At 44.4% G+C, this 17346-nt stretch overlaps 3 protein-coding genes and 1 long non-coding RNA gene across 4 annotated transcripts in view; 3 read left to right on the top strand and 1 right to left on the bottom strand.

The window, feature by feature from the left end:
* fhip1b (FHF complex subunit HOOK interacting protein 1B) overlaps nt 1-17346 on the top strand; it is a 716414-nt gene that overhangs the window by 366734 nt on the left and 332334 nt on the right. The gene's annotated exons all lie outside the window — the stretch shown is intronic.
* LOC133658930 (gamma-crystallin M3-like) lies at nt 402-1242 on the top strand. The gene is made up of 3 exons (XM_062061457.1): nt 402-510; nt 584-832; nt 900-1242. The coding sequence occupies exons 1-3, from the start codon at nt 472-474 to the stop codon at nt 1179-1181; spliced, it is 570 nt and encodes a 189-aa protein (XP_061917441.1). The 5' UTR covers nt 402-471; the 3' UTR covers nt 1182-1242.
* On the top strand, nt 14399-16431 carry LOC133658932 (gamma-crystallin M3-like). The gene is made up of 3 exons (XM_062061459.1): nt 14399-14463; nt 15758-16000; nt 16072-16431. Exons 1-3 carry the CDS (start codon nt 14455-14457, stop codon nt 16348-16350), a joined length of 531 nt encoding a protein of 176 aa, XP_061917443.1. The 5' UTR covers nt 14399-14454; the 3' UTR covers nt 16351-16431.
* Nucleotides 16396-17346, bottom strand: part of LOC133658933 (uncharacterized) — a 2605-nt gene continuing 1654 nt past the window's right edge. The window contains exons 2-3 of the long non-coding RNA XR_009827568.1: nt 17098-17179; nt 16396-17037 (exon numbers count right to left, since the gene is read on the bottom strand). This is a non-coding gene — a long non-coding RNA (uncharacterized LOC133658933). The remainder of the gene's footprint in view (nt 17038-17097; nt 17180-17346) is intronic.

Genomic DNA, 17346 nt, shown 5'->3' with positions numbered 1-17346 from the left:
GGATCCACTTCAGAATGTGCCGGGGTCTTCAGTGCCTGGCGCTTTCCGTTCTGCTCTGCAGTTTTTAGCGTCGTTGTGCTCGCACTGAATAAATGTAGCCATAAACGGCTTTTTTTTTTTCCAATCCTGGAAATTCCAGGCAGATTTGTATGAAGTACAGTATGAACGTCTCTCGGGCGACACAATGCGATGATTGGCTGTCAGGTGTCAGGTGTCAGAGCTGCCGGGGTCCAACAAAGCGCTCTGCAGAGCGAATACAATAGAGGCCCGGCTGAAGCGTACTCGCTCCATAGGAGAGCGGGTCACAATTGGCACCGGACCAGATGCATACAGTGGAATAATAAGCACTTACAGAGCGATTGGACAAACATCAGAGGCTGCTGAGTAAGTATGTTCCGCACAATGGCTCCATAGATCGTTTGGCTATCGTGACGCCTATAAAAGGTTCGGCGGCCGGGCAGAGAAGCAGCAATGCAATCGAGGACAGGATCGGACGCGAACATGGGCAGAGTAAGCCAGAGGGAAGCCAGTTCTCTACAAGAAAGGTAGCGGTGGCGATTCTTATTGTTCTTTGCCCTTCCAGATCATCTTCTACGAGGACAGGAACTTCCAGGGTCGCTCCTACGAGACCAGCAACGACTGCGCCGAGTTGACCTCCTTCCTGAGCCGCTGCAACTCGTGCCGTGTGGAGAGCGGCTGCTTCATGGTCTATGAGCGGGCCAACTTCATGGGCCACCAGATGCTGGTGCGCAGGGGAGAGTACCCCGACAACCAGCGCCTAATGGGCATCAGCATGAGCGACTGCATTCGTTCCTGCCGCACGATCCCCATGGTAAGGAAGCCAGGAACATTCCGATCAGCAACCGCTAGCGAAAGCTTTTAACGTTCTTAATCTGCAGCACCGAGGCCCCTTCAGGATGAGGATCTACGAGAGGGAGAACTTTGGAGGTCAGATGAACGAGCTGTTGGACGACTGCGACAACATCGTGGATCGCCTGCGCATGTCCGACTGCCTCTCCACCCAGGTGATGGAGGGCCACTGGCTGATGTATGAGCAGCCCCAGTACCGAGGCAGGATGCTGTACCTGAGGCCTGGAGAGTACAGGAGCATGAGAGACATGGGCACGGGTTCCGTTGACATGAGGATCGGATCCATCAGACGCATCATGGAGTCCTGTTAGGCAAGAGAGAAAGGAGCCACAGGTGGAAAAAATGTAATATCAATAAATGCTTCATAATTCATGAATGAAAGGTGTTTGTGCGAGGATCCATTTCATGAACAAATGATTAACTTAGAGGTTTTCAATGGGGGTCAACTCGGAAGGGATCTGCAGGGGTTGTGAAATTTTTGGTTGATTATATTTTTCCACACATTTAAATGTCTTTAGATACACATGATCATTGATCCAACACAGCGTAGCGTAGTTTAGAAACATGAATGAAAACATGAATAATTGTATTATTATTATCATGTTAGCATGCTAATTTGTAGCCATTAGTGGCTCAAGCTGTCGGCTAATGATTAGGGTGCTAGTTGTCAGCTAGCAATCAGCAGCACTAGTTCCCAGCTGGTGATTAGAGTGCTAGCCTTCATTAAGCTATTAGCGCACCAGTTTCCAGCTAGCGGTTAGCGGCGCTAGTTGCCAGTTAGCGATAAGCGTGTTAGTTGCCAACTAGTGTTGCCAACTCCCTGGAAAAAAATAATAAGGGACCTAATTTCTGTGGCCTTTTTTAATTTGTGTGAAAGGAGTTTTATACTTTCCACAAAGGTGTAATGAGGTAACTAGACTCTTTTTTTTGTTGAAGATGCTTCAGACTTCCTTCCATTCAACCTGTGAGGATTGTATGACCTGATGACTGACAATCTACACGCGTATTTTTACACTATTTGACTGTAGGTAGAATTTAATTAGATGCACTGGTTTTGCATTAATACGAATACCTGGGAAACAAATTGATCAATATAAAAAAATTTGTGCAAAACTTTTACTGACGTACATTACACTCACTTTAGTCTGCTGTACTGACAAGAGCCTGCTCGATGCGTGTTGGCTACTGTGGCGAAACCCGCTTGTGACGTCACTATTCAATCGTTTTTACATGAATACAAAATAACAATTGGTTCTTCGGGACTCTAAGTTGCGCCCACTTTAAGTACTGGCAGAGTGGAAAAACAAGTTTGCTTATTTGGGCTGCACTGTAACCATTAAACCATATCCCATTGTATTTACAACCCGCAAAGTATGGAAAAACACAGTTTATTTGTCACAAAATATAACAAATTCAGTCAGCCATTTTGAATATTCCGCTCCGAATACTTTCGGCTATTTTCGGAGATTGACATGACTTTAGTAACGCTTCTGCACTCTGACCATATTATTAGATCAGTCATACTGGAAATACACAAATTGTAAAGAGATGTGGTGTTTATCATTCACAATCCTTATGTAAGACAAGAACACACACGCTTGGCTTTTTTATGCATTAAAAATTGTAAAAAAATAGCTAACAATTGAGTCAACAGATGGAAGGTCCTCTCTTGCGCCCATTATACTCTCTAAAAACATCCAGAATACTCCATTTACATGTCGTGACCTGAAAATTAACCAAATATGAGTGATATTGTTATTACACGCTCTAACGCAGACGGACTATTTTAGTGGTACATTAATAGCAGTGAGCTAATGCTAGCTTAATGTCCTACTGAAACCCACTACTACCGACCACACAGTCTGATAGTTTATACATCAATGATGAAATCTTAACATTGCAACACATGCCAATACGGCCAGGTTAGATTAGTAAAGTGCAATTTTAAATTTCCCGCGAAATATCCTGCTGAAAACGTCTCGGTATGATGACGTTTGCGCGTGACGTCACGGATTGTAGCGGACATTTTGGGACAGCATTGTGGCCAGCTATTAAGTCGTCTGTTTTCATCGCAAAATTCCACAGTATTCTGGACATCTGTGTTGGTGAATCTTTTGCAATTTGTTTAATGAACAATGGAGATAGCAAAGAAGAAAGCTGTAGGTGGGAAGCGGTGTATTAGCGGCCGGCTGCTGCAACACAAACACGTAGCCGGTGTTTCATTGTTTACATTCCCGAACAATGACAGTCAAGCTTTACCATTGGCCTGGGACAAGCTTTACTATTGGCCTGGGACAACAGAGACTCTTACCAGGAGGACTTTGAGCTGGATACGCGCTACCGTGAGCACGCAGCTGCGGCTTCCAAACATTTGATCGCTTGCCCGTACGTGCGTGCCGCTATGTGCATGTCACGTACGTAATTTTGGGGAAATATATGTGCTGTATGAACTATGCGGAGGTGAACGGTACTTTGGGCTGTGGGATTGAGTGTGTTGTGCGGGTGTTTGAGTTGTATTGGTGAGTTATATGGACGGGAGGGGGGTGGTGTTTGTTATACGGATTAATTTGTGGCATATTAAATATAAACCTGGTTGTGTTGTGGCTAATAGAGTATATATATGTCTTGTGTTTATTTATTGTTTTAGTCATTCCCAGCTGAATATCAGGTCCCACCCGCCTCTCACAGCATCTTCCCTATCTGAATCGCTTCCACTGCCCTCTAGTCCTTCACTCTCACTTTCCTCATCCACGAATCTTTCATCCTCGCTCAAATTAATGGGGTGATCGTCGCTTTCTTCGTCCGAATCGCTCTCGCTGCTGGTGTCCATGATTGTAAACAATGTGCAGATGTGAGGAGCTCCACAACCTGTGACGTCACGCTACTTCCGGTACAGGCAAGGCTTTTTTATCAGCGACCAAAAGTTGCGAACTTCATCGTCGATGTTCTCTACTAAATCCTTTCAGCAAAAATATGGCAATATCGCGAAATGATCAAGTATGACACATAGAATGGACCTGCTATCCCCGTTTAAATAAGAACATTTCATTTCAGTAGGCCTTTAAGCTGCTATTGTTGACACACTGAGCCGAGGGCTCCTTCTGCTTAGTCTCAAACTTGCTAAAAGTAAATTCTAGGTTATATTTCATGCATCTCTCACCTGCTAGTAGACAAATGTGGCCATGGACCAACAGGCTGGTCCACTTTCACAACCCACGAGGTGGCAAAAAAGACCCCAAAAGATGCTTCCTGCAGGAACTTTTTTTTAACGCTTTGTGAGGATTGTGATTGATTCACATAAATAAAAAAGGCCTAATAAATTATGTGAGCATCCCACCGGTCGACATAACGGCGAGAGTGAAAATATTACACTAAATGTTTGTTTATTATGGTTTATTATGATTTGTTTGTATGTTTAGCATGCTGCTACTGCTAATAGTGTCACAATGAAATTGCATCCGTCATTCTGCTTCTAAAACTTAATGCTCATCTTCTTTGTCTTGGGGATAAAAAATATAAGTTTCTGGATCATCAATTTTCCCAAAGTAATTGTTGTTGGCTCTCACAAAGTCTGCTTGATTAGGATTGTTGTTGATGGGGAAGGGATCTGTGGTTCCTCACGCAACGTCACACAATCACGTGACTGGCTTCCTCATTATCTCTCAAAATGGCTCTGGAATCTCTGTGAGATTGATACTGTTTTGATTATATCTGTTTACCCACAAACTTTGGAAGCGTTTTGGTGTCATAAATCAGATATATATGAATAATAGCTTCAATATAGAGGCAACTTGTTTTTCCCACTCTACTGCTACTTTAAGCACATGGGACGGAAGTGAAGCTGGAGAGACAAAACTAGCATGGGAATCAGAAATAAATTTAAAAAACACTGCTGAAAATAAGTTACGGTTAGGGTTAGGTTTGGGTTAGGCTTGCATATAATCAGCCAAAAAAGCAATACTTTCAACTCTGGAACAATAACAACCGTGGTGGGTTGCATTAGCCATCTTGGAGCACGTTACAAATCAAGTGTCCACTCTTATATGTTTTGTAGACCATAAAAAAGTGTTAAATGTAGCTTTTAAAGAACCCTTTAAAAAATGTATTATGCATTTTAATTCATAATGTTTTCCTCTTTCTAGGGGGGCGTAACAGAACATAATTAGAAGTATTAATTCCCAATGATCCTAGGAGCTATGTTGTCCGGGGGCTTTATGCCCCCTGGTAGGGTCTCCCAAGACAAACTGGTCCTAGGTGAGGGATCAGACAAAGAGCAGCTCGAAGACCTCAATGAAAAATAAAACCTATGGACCCAGATTTCCCTCGCCCGGACGCGGGTCACCGGGGCCCCCCTCTGGAGCCAGGCCCGGAGGTGGGGCACGATGGCGAGCGCCTGGTGGCCGGGCCTGTCCCCATGGGGCCCGGCCGGGCACAGCCCGAAGAGGGAACGTGGGTTCCCCCTCCAATGGGCTCACCACCCATAGCAGGGGTCATAGAGGTCGGGGGCGATGTGAGCTGGGCGGAAGCCGAAGGCAGGGCACTTGGCGTTCCGATCCTCGGCTACAGAAGCTAGCTCTTGGGACGTGGAACGTCACCTCGCTGGGGGGGAAGGAGCCTGAGCTAGTGCGCGAGGTGGAGAAGTTCCGACTAGACATAGTCGGACTCACTTCGACGCACAGCAAGGGCTCTGGAACCAGTTCTCTCGAGAGGGGCTGGACTCTCTTCTACTCTGGCGTTGCCGGCAGTGAGAGGTGACGGGCTGGGGTGGCAATTCTTGTTGCCCCCCGGCTCAGAACCTGCATGTTGGAGTTCAACCCGGTGGACGAGAGGGTAGCTTCCCTCCGCCTTCGGGTGGGGGAACGGGTCCTGACTGTGGTTTGCGCTTACGCGCCAAACCACAGCTCAGAGTACCCACCCTTTTTGGATTCACTCGAGGGAGTACTTGAGAGTGCTCCCCCGGGTGATTCCCTCGTTCTACTGGGGGACTTCAATGCTCATGTTGGCAGCGACAGTGAAACCTGGAGAGGCGTGATTGGGAAGAATGGCTGCCCGGATCTGAACCCAAGCGGTGTTTTGTTATTGGACTTTTGTGTCCGTCACAGATTGTCCATAACAAACACCATGTTCAAACATAAGGGTGTCCATATGTGCACTTGGCACCAGGACACCCTAGGCCGCAGTTCCATGATCGACTTTGTAGTTGTGTCGTCGGATTTGCGGCCTCATGTTTTGGACACTCGGGTGAAGAGAGGGGCGGAGCTTTCTACCGATCACCACCTGGTGGTGAGTTGGCTGCGATGGTGGGGGAGGATGCCGGACAGACCTGGCAGGCCCAAACGCATTGTGAGGGTTTGCTGGGAACGTCTGGCAGAGTCTCCTGTCAGAGAGAGTTTCAATTCCCACCTCCGGAAGAACTTTGAACATGTCACGAGGGAGGTGCCGGACATTGAGTCCGAATGGACCATGTTCCGCACCTCTATTGTCGAGGCGGCTGATTGGAGCTGTGGCCGCAAGGTAGTTGGTGCCTGTCGTGGCTGTAATCCTAGAACCCGTTGGTGGACACCGGCGGTGAGGGATGCCGTCAAGCTGAAGAAGGAGTCCTATCGGGTTCTTTTGGCTCATAGGACTCCTGAGGCAGCGGACAGGTACCGACAGGCCAAGCGGTGTGCGGCTTCGCCGGTCGCGGAGGCAAAAACTCGGACATGAGAGGAGTTCGGGGAAGCCATGGAAAACGACTTCCGGACGGCTTCGAAGCGATTTTGGACCACCATCCGCCGCCTCAGGAAGGGGAAGCAGTGCACTATCAACACCGTGTATGGTGAGGATGGTGTTCTGCTGACCTCGACTGCGGATGTTGTGGATCGGTGGAGGGAATACTTCGAAGACCTCCTCAATCTCACCAACACGTCTTCCTATGAGGAAGTAGTGCCTGGGGAATCTGTGGTGGGTTCTCCTATTTCTGGGGCTGAGGTTGCTGAGGTAGTTAAAAAGCTCCTCGGTGGCAAGGCCCCGGGGGTGGATGAGATCCGCCCAGAGTTCCTTAAGGCTCTGGATGCTGTGGGGCTGTCTTGGTTGACAAGACTCTGCGGCATCGCGTGGACATCGGGGGCGGTACCTCTGGATTGGCAGACCGGGGTGGTGGTTCCCCTCTTTAAGAAGGGGAACCGGAGGGTGTGTTCTAACTATCGTGGGATCACACTCCTCAGCCTTCCCGGTAAGGTCTATTCAGGTGTGCTGGAGAGGAGGCTACGCCGGACAGTCGAACCTCGGATTCAGGAGGAACAGTGTGGTTTTCGTCCTGGTCGTGGAACTGTGGACCAGCTCTATACTCTCGGCAGGGTCCTAGAGGGTGCATGGGAGTTTGCCCAACCAGTCTACATGTGTTTTGTGGACTTGGAGAAGGCATTCGACCGTGTCCCTCGGGAAGTCCTGTGGGGAGTGCTCAGAGAGTATGGGGTATCGGACTGTCTGATTGTGGCGGTCCGCTCCCTGTATGATCAGTGCCAGAGTTTGGTCCGCATTGCCGGCAGTAAGTCGGACACGTTTCCAGTGAGAGTTGGACTCCGCCAAGTCACCGATTCTGTTAATAACTTTTATGGACAGAATTTCTAGGCGCAGTCAAGGCGTTGAGGGGATCTGGTTTGGTGGCTGCAGGATTAGGTCTCTGCTTTTTGCAGATGATGTGGTCCTGATGGCTTCATCTGGCCAGGATCTTCAGCTCTCGCTGGATCGGTTCGCAGCTGAATGTGAAGCGACTGGGATGAGAATCAGCACCTCCAAGTCCGACTCCATGGTTCTCGCCCGGAAAAGGGTGGAGTGCCATCTCCGGATTGCAGAGGAGACCCTGCCCCAAGTGGAGGAGTTCAAGTACCTCGGGGTCTTGTTCACGAGTGAGGGAAGAGTGGATCGTGAGATCGACAGGCGGATTGGTGCGGCGTCTTCAGTAATGCGGACGCTGTATCGATCCGTTGTGGTGAAGAAGGAGCTGAGCCGGAAGGCAAAGCTCTCAATTTACCGGTCGATCTACGTTCCCATCCTCACCTATGGTCATGAGCTTTGGGTTATGACCGAAAGGACAAGATCACAGGTACAAGCGGCCGAAATGAGTTTCCCCCGCCGGGTGGCGGGGCTCTCCCTTAGAGATAGGGTGAGAAGCTCTGCCATCCGGGGGGAGCTCAAAGTAAAGCCGCTGCTCCTCCACATCGAGAGGAGCCAGATGAGGTGGTTCGGGCATCTAGTCAGGATGCCACCCGAACGCCTCCCTAGGGAGGTGTTTAGGGCACGTCCGACCGGTAGGAGGCCACGGGGAAGACCCAGGACACGTTGGGAAGACTATGTCTCCCGGCTGGCCTGGGAACGCCTCGGGATCCCCCGGGAGGAGCTGGACGAAGTGGCTGGGGAGAGGGAAGTCTGGGCTTCCCTGCTTAAGCTGCTGCCCCCGCGACCCGACCTCGGATAAGCGGAAGAAGATGGATGGATGGATGGATGGATAATTCGTATTAGTATATTTATTAGGGGTGTGGGAAAAAATAGATTCGAATTCGAATCGCGATTCTCACGTTGTGCGATTCAGAATCAATTCTCATTTTTTTTAAATCTATTTTTTTAATTTGTATTTAATTTTTTAAAATTAATTTAATTATTATTATTTTTTAAATTAATCAATCCAACAAAACAATACACAGCAATACCATAACAATGCAATCCAATTCCAAAACCAAACCCGACCCAGCAACACTCAGAACTGCAATAAACAGAGCAATTGAGAGGAGACACAAACACGACACAGAACAAACCAAAAGTAGTGAAACAAAAATTTATATTATCAACAACAGTATCAATATTAGTTAAAATTTCAACATAGCAGTGATTAAAAATCCCTCATTTACATTATCATTAGACATTTATAAAAAAATAAATAAAAGAACAATAGTGTCACAGTGGCTTACACTTGCATCGCATCTCATAAGCTTGACAACACACTGTGTCCAATATTTTGACAAAGATAGAATAAGTCATATTTTTGGTTCTTTTAATAGTTAAAACAAATTTACATTATTGCAATCAGTTGATAAAACATTGTCCTTTACAATTATAAAAGCTTTTTACAAAAATCTACTACTCTGCTTGCATGTCAGCAGACTGGGGTAGATCCTGCTGAAATCCTATGTATTGAATGAAAAAGTTCAAAAGTTATTTGTGTTCACGTCTGAAGATGGGAACCACAGAAGGCCGTATGATTTTAAACATCCAAGAGTGCGAACAAATTTGAAGCAAATGTGCTTGTCTGTTGCTGGTGTGAAAGCATGGAATTCTCTAGACAAAGACTTAAAAAGCTGCAAGAATATCTTTGAATTTAAAAAGAGTTACAAAAAGAGACAACTGGAACTATATCAAACTGATTTTTGATTTTGATTGGACGTGTTATTTTGAAAATGCTTAAACGGAAATTTTAAGTATTTTAGAGTTCGGGTGTTGGTGGAGGGAACAGTGATAAAGTCATCTAAATAATTTGTGTTAAAAAGGGGGCAGATAAATATAAGAATAGTATTCTTCCATCTGCTCCTTTCTGATCATGGAAATGTATAAGAACAAAAAAACAACGAAAGCGTCAACTGTATATGGCTTGTATACATGCATTTTCATGAAAGGAATAAAAAGAAATGATGATGATGAAAATGATGATGATGATGAATCCTTTTGAATCGGGAAAAAAACGTTTTTGAATCGAATCGTGACCCCAAGAATCGATATTGAATCGAAACGTGGGACACCCAAAGATTCACAGCCCTAATATTTATACAATTTTACAATTATTATTTATATATATATTATGAAGAACACCTTTAGACTCATATACTCTAAAATATTTTGTCTTTAAAATACACACATTTAATTGTATTCAGTGTTTAAAAAATATCTCTCAGCCAAAAAAGGTTCAAAACCCCTGAGCTAAAGCAACATGCTAGCGAACCGCAACAACTTTTTTTATTCTGGATGATGGCAAGTAGAGTTCAAATGATTTAAGTTAAATAATATGGGAAACAATTAAAAACACATATATACGAAAATAGTCAATGTATTTGTGGCATTAGCGATTAATCTAGCATTGACTTGCTGCTTGACTCTGCCAGGCTAACATGCTAAAACTTTAGAACCCTACATTTTTAAAGTAGCAGTAGAGTGGAAAACCAAGTTACCTATATGTTAAATCTATTATCATATATATCAGATGTATGACACCAAAAGACTTACAAAGTTTGTGAATAAATAGATATGATCAACATAGTATCAATCTCACTGAGATTCCCATTTTGAAAGATATTGAGGAAGCCAGTCACATACTTGCCAACCCTCCTGTTTTTAGCGGGAGAATCCCGGTATTCAGCGCCTCTCCCGACAACCTCCCGGCAGAGATTTTCTCCCGACAAACTCCCGGTATTCAGCCGGAGCTGGAGGCCACGCCCCCTCCAGCTCAATGCGGACCTGAGACTGAGTGGGGACAGCCTGTTCTCACGTCCGCTTTCCCACGATATAAACAGCTTGCCTGCCCAATGACGTCATAACATCTAGGGCTTTTAGAGAGTAGAGTGCACAACAAGGAGACGAAGCAGAAGAACGAGGAAATTACAGACATGGCGACGCCGTCGACGAGCAAGTTGAAGAAATACGCTTGCAAGTTCCAAAACGAATGGAAACAAGAATTTCAGTTCATCCAGGACAGTTCGAAGGGGAAGGTGTATGTTGCCTGTAAATATGTAGAACAGACTTCTCCATTGAACACGGTGGCCGAAATGATATACTCATCATGAACGGAGAAGTTAAACAGGACAATACTGCCATCTAATGGATAGCCACCGGAACACTGAAATTCAAGTATTTCTTTTATGTAGATAAAATAAATATATATATATATATATATATATATATATATATATATATAATATATATATAGCTAGAATTCACTGGAAGTCAAGTATTTCATACATATGTATACAGGTATATATATATATATATATATATATATATATATATATATATATATATATATATATATATATACATATATATATATATATATATATATATATATATATATATATATATATATATATATATATATATATATGAAATATATATGAAATACTCGAGTTGGTGAATTCTAGCTGTAAATAACCACGCCCCCCAACCCCACCCCCCCCCGCCCCCAACACCCCACCCCACACGGCCTAATAATGTTGTTGTATGCACACTGTGTCGAGCGTAAATGGCCTATCATAGCAGCACAACGGCTATGAACGAACATTTGAAAAGAAAACCATCAACTAGTCAATCGTCCGCGTGAGCATACGTTGTCATCATTACACAAAAACATGAATGTGTCATTTGTATCTGCTAGGGGTGTAACGGTACGTGTTTTGTATTGAACCGTTTCGGTACGGGGCTTTCTGTTCGGTACGGGGGTGTACCGAACGAGTTTCTAAGCTAAAGCTAACTTTAGCTGCTAAAGTGTTAACAAGCTGCTTTGCTCCTTCTGCGGCTGCCTCTGTCTCAGCATGCAGCATTGTCCCACCCACACAACCATCTGATTGGGTACACACAAAGCGTTATACAAAGCGTTACCAGCCAATCAGCAGTGCGTATTCAGAGCGCATGTAGTCAGCGCTTCATCGTGGAGCAGATAGGTGTTTAGCAGGTGAGCATCAGGCAGCGGACTCTTCCCAAATGATAATAAACACCTCCCAGTCAACTACTAGTAACAGCACTATGAGCCCGTTGACCTTCTAGGAATATAAACTGGAGCTCAGCTCACTCGCAGTCCTGGCTTGAGGTGGAGGCTACCGGTAATTAGCTCTCAGTTCCAGCCACATCGACCCCTTCTGAGCGCCTATTTTCAGCTGCTGGGAATATTGTAAACATGAAAAGAACCAGAGCATGTAGACATGCTAACCTTTCTTCATTACAACTGTTAGTCACTCACTGGAATGAGTAGAATTGGTTATTGTGTACTGTGTTGGACTGGATGTTTATTTTGCACATTTTAAAAGCAATACTTAATGTTTACAGTGCTCCAGAATATTTAGATTGGCACTTTTTTGTATTGGATGTTTATCTTTATTTTTGCACATTTTAGCAAATAAGCAATACTTTCACTTTTGTTGAAATGTTTACACTGTTACAGAATATTTTGTTTTGCACTTTTTTGTATTGGATGTTTATCTTTATTTTTGCACATTTTAAAGCAAAATAAGCAATACTTTTACTTTTGAAATGCTTATACTATTGCAGAATATTAAGATTTGCACTGGATGTTTACTTTTATATTTGCACATTAAAAAGCAAATAAGCTACTTTTAATTTTGTTAAATGTTAAAAGTTTTAAATGTTTACATTGTTACAGAATATTTTGTCATGTTGTTGTCAATGTTGACTGAGTGGCCATACTTCTTTTTTTTGTAAATAAAAGCCATGCCTTTTGAAAAAACAGGCCTACATTTATTTTTTCATCTTCATTTTAAATAAAAAAATAATCGGTAAAAGGAAAAATAATCTATAGATGAATCGAAAAAATAATCTATAGATTAACCGATTAATCGAAAAAGAATAATAATCTATAGATTAATCGATAGAAAAATAATCGTTAGCTACAGCCTTAATTGTAAGACAATTAGATTTAATTTAATGGATACAACAAAACACAAATACGCATATAAAGTCAACTCTACTGCTGTGGACTGAAAGAAACATTAGTTGACCAATGGTAGTCACATATTGAAGTACAAACCCCGTTTCCATATGAGTTGGGAAATTGAGTTAGATGTAAATATAAACGGAATACAATGATTTGCAAATCCTTTTCAACCCATATTCAGTTGAATGCACTACAAAGACAAGATATTTGATGTTCAAACTCATAAACTTTATTTTTTGTTGCAAATAATCATTAACTTTAGAATTTGATGCCAGCAATATGTGACAAAGAAGTTTGGAAAGGTGGCAATAAATACTGATAAAGTTGAGGAATGCTCATCAAACACTTATTTGGAACACCCCACAGGTGAACAGGCAAATTGGGAACAGGTGGGTGCCATGATTGGGTATAAAAGTAGATTCCATGAAATGCTCAGTCATTCACAAACAAGGATGGGGCGAGGGTCACCACTTTGTCAACAAATGCGTGAGCAAATTGTTGAACAGTTTAAGAAAAACCTTTCTCAACCAGCTATTGCAAGGAATTTAGGGATTTCACCATCTACGCTCCGTAATATCATCAAAGGGTTCAGAGAATCTGGAGAAATCACTGCACGTAAGCAGCTAAGCCCGTGACCTTCGATCCCTCAGGCTGTACTGCATCAACAAGCGACATCAGTGTGTAAATGATATCACCACATGGGCTCAGGAACACTTCAGAAACCCACTGTCAGTAACTACAGTTGGTCGCTACATCTGTAAGTGCAAGTTAAAACTCTCCTATGCAAGGCGAAAACTGTTTATCAACAACACCCAGAAACGCCGTCGGCTTCGCTGGGCCTGAGCTCATCTAAGATGGACTGATACAAAGTGGAAAAGTGTTCTGTGGTCTGACGAGTCCACATTTCAAATTGTTTTTGGAAACTGTGGATGTCGTGTCCTCCGGACCAAAGAGGAAAAGAACCACCCGGATTGTTATAGGCGCAATGTTGAAAAGCCAGCATCTGTGATGGTATGGGGGTGCATTAATGCCCAAGACATGGGTAACTTACACATCTGTGAAGGCACCATTAATGCTGAAAGGTACATACAGGTTTTGGAGCAACATATGTTGCCATCCAAGCAACGTTACCATGGACGCTCCTGCTTATTTCAGCAAGACAATGCCAAGCCACGTGTTACATCAACATGTCTTCATAGTAAAAGTGTGCGGGTACTAGACTGGCCTGCCTGTAGTCCAGACCTGTCTCCCATTGAAAATGTGTGGCGCATTATGAAGCCTAAAATACCACAACGGAGACCCCCGGACTGTTGAACAACTTAAGCTGTACATCAAGCAAGAATGGGAAAGAATTCCACCTGAGAAGCTTAAAAAATGTGTCTCCTCAGTTCCCAAACGTTTACTGAGTGTTGTTAAAAGGAAAAGCCATGTAACACAGTGGTGAACATGCCCTTTCCCAACTATTTTGGCATGTGTTGCAGCCATGAAATTCTAAGTTAAGAGTTTGAACATCAAATATCTTGTCTTTGTAGTGCATTCAATTGAATATGGGTTGAAAAGGATTTGCAAATCATTGTATTCCATTTATATTTACATCTAACACAATTTCCCAACTCATATGGAAACGGGGTTTGTGAATAAGCATCAACTTGTGAACAGCCTGCCTTAGGAGCACTGGAAGCTTCTTTCTGTTTGACAATAATGGTGCAGGCATACAGTACATAATACACAGGACATAATAACCCTTATGCGCCCCGACTGCTCAGTAGGCTTCTATGGCATGTTGCTGGCTCAGGGTTTAAGCACAATGAACGCCTGACATGAGCAGGTATAAAAGTAAACATCCAGCAGCCGCAGACTCAGTCTTGAGCTGCAACCGAAGCGCTATAACCATGGGCAGGGTAGGTACTCAATCCCAGGCGATTGACTGTAGGACAGTGCTCTTTAAAGGCCTACTGAAACCCACTACTACCGACCACGCAGTCTGATAGTTTATATATCAATGATGAAATCTTAACATTGCAACACATGCTAATACGGCCGGGTTAGATTAGTAAAGTGCAATTTTAAATTTCCCGCGAAATATCCTGCTGAAAACGTCTCGGTATGATGACGTTTGCGTGTGACGTCACGGATTGTAGCGGACATTTTGGGACAGCATTGTGGCCAGCTATTAAGTCGTCTGTTTTCATCGCAAAATTCCACAGTATTCTGGACATCTGTGTTGGTGAATCTTTTGCAATTTGTTTAATGAACAATGGAGACAGCAAAGAAGAAAGCTGTAGGTGGGAAGCGGTGTATTAGCGGCCGGCTGCAGCAACACAAACACGTAGCCGGTGTTTCATTGTTTACATTCCCGAAAGATGACAGTCAAGCTTTACCATTGGCCTGTGGAGAACTGGGACAACAGAGACTCTTACCAGGAGGACTTAGAGTTGGATACACGGTACCGTGAGTACGCAGCTGCGGCTTCCAAACATTTGATCACTTGCCCGTACGTGCGTGCCGCTATGTGCATGTCACGTACGTAACTTTGGGGAAATATATGTGCTGTATTAACTTTGGGGAGGTGAACGATACTTTGGGCTGTGGGATTGAGTGTGTTGTGCGGGTGTTTGATTTGTATTGGCGGGTTATATGGACGGGGAGGGGGAGGTGTTTGTTATGCGGGATTAATTTGTGACATATTAAATACAAGCCTGGTTGTGTTGTGGCTAATAGAGTATATATATGTCTTGTGTTTATTTACTGTTTTAGTCATTCCCAGCTGAATATCAGGTCCCACCCGCCTCTCACAGCATCTTCCTTATCTGAATCGCTTCCACTGCCCTCTAATCCTTCACTCTCACTTTCCTCATCCACAAATCTTTCATCCTCGCTCAAATTAATGGGGAAATCGTCGCTTTCTCGGTCCGAATCGCTCTCGCTGCCGGTGGCCATGATTGTAAACAATGTGCAGATGTGAGGAGCTCTTCAACCTGTGACGTCACGCTACTTCCGGTACAGGCAAGGCTTTTTTATCAGCGACCAAAAGTTGCGAACTTTATCGTCGATATTCTCTACTAAATCCTTTCAGCAAAAATATGTCAATATCGCGAAATGATCAAGTATGACACATAGAATGGACCTGCTATCCCCGTTTAAATAAGAAAATCGCATTTCTGTAGGCCTTTAAGGTTCTTTGTCTTGTTCTAGATCATTTTCTACGAGGAGAGGAACTTCCAGGGCCGCTCCTATGAGTGCATGAGCGACTGCTCCGACATGTCCTCCTACCTGAACAGGTGCCAGTCCTGCCGGGTGGAGAGCGGCTGCTTCATGGTCTACGAGCGTCCCAACTTCATGGGCAACCAGCACTTCATGAGGAGGGGCGAGTACGCCGACTCCATGAGCATGGTCGGGACGAGGGACTGCATCAAGTCCTGCCGCATGATCCCCACGGTATTCCCGTTCAAGCATGAGACCTCGTGCTTCCGGTTCAGTTTGTCTGAAGTTCCTGTTTGGGTTTGCAGCACAGAGGCAAGTTCAGGATCAAGATCTTTGAAGAGGAGAACATGAGCGGTCGGTCCAACGAGCTGCAGGAGGACTGCGAGAACATCATGGACCGTCTCCGCATGAGCGACTGCATGTCCTGCCAGGTGATGGAGGGCCACTGGCTGCTGTTCGAGCAACCCCACTTCCACGGCAGGATGATGTACCTGAGGCCCGGCGAGTACCGCAGCTTCAGGGAGACGGGCATGAGCAGCACCCGTTTCATGAGCATGAAACGCATCATGGACTCTTGTAACTGAATAAGACATTTCTTTCACTAGAGGAAACACTTCTGTATTCGCCAAAAAGTCATGAATAAAATTTAGGGACGTAATCCCGACACACACTGAGTGCTTTGTTTCATGAAATCAACATTTTTACATAATAAAAACACCCAACCACAAACTAGAAATAATTTGACAGTTATCATTTTGTAAGTTAAACATCAAATTTAAACTGAAAATACAGTATTTATTTCTGTAAAGTCAGCTTAGCCTTTAACTTGATTAGAACGTTGAAGATTTTACTGTAAAACTTCATTTTTCTTCAAGAGGACGAAGAACTCCCCGAATCCCACAGACGTCCCATGAATTTTCTCGTGAGGAAGCAGTGCTTTGTGACTCGACCATGGGCTCTCCTGTCTTCAGGGCTGAGGTTGCAGAGCGGGCAGGGGGGACGAGATCCTCCCGGAGTTCCTCAAGGCCCTGGATGCCGTGGTGCTGTCTTGGTTGGCAAATCTGCAGCATCTCGTGGACAATCAGTGGCGGCGCCTCTAGATTGTTGGAGGGTGTGTTCTAACCCCTGACTCTCACTCCTCGGTCTTCCTTGTAAGATCCACTCAGGTGTACTGGAGAGGAGTGTCCGCTGGACATGAACTCGGGTTCAGGGGGAGCGGTGGGGGTTTTGTCCTGGTCAAGGTTGATCAATTCTGTACCCTCGGCAGAGTCCTTTGGGGTACATGGGAGTTTGCATTATGGGGTATCGGACCACCTGTTTTGAGGACTCACCTTGACTTTCTCCGCCAACCGCATCTATGATCGTCGATCGCTGGAACGCAGGTGAGCACGGGTGTTGATGAGCAGATGAGGGCTGGCGTAGGTGGATAGCTAATGTTTTTAGCATAGCTCTGTGATGTCCCGTTGCTAAGTTAGCTTCAATGGCGTCATTAGCAACAGCATTGTTAAGCTTCGCCAGGCTGGAAAGCATTAACCGTGTAGTTACATGTCCATGGTTTAATAGTATTGTTGATTTTCTGT

Source organism: Entelurus aequoreus, linkage group LG10 (genome assembly GCF_033978785.1).
Source record: "Entelurus aequoreus isolate RoL-2023_Sb linkage group LG10, RoL_Eaeq_v1.1, whole genome shotgun sequence".
NCBI lineage: Eukaryota > Metazoa > Chordata > Actinopteri > Syngnathiformes > Syngnathidae > Entelurus > Entelurus aequoreus.
This window is presented reverse-complemented; position numbering and strand designations above follow the sequence as displayed.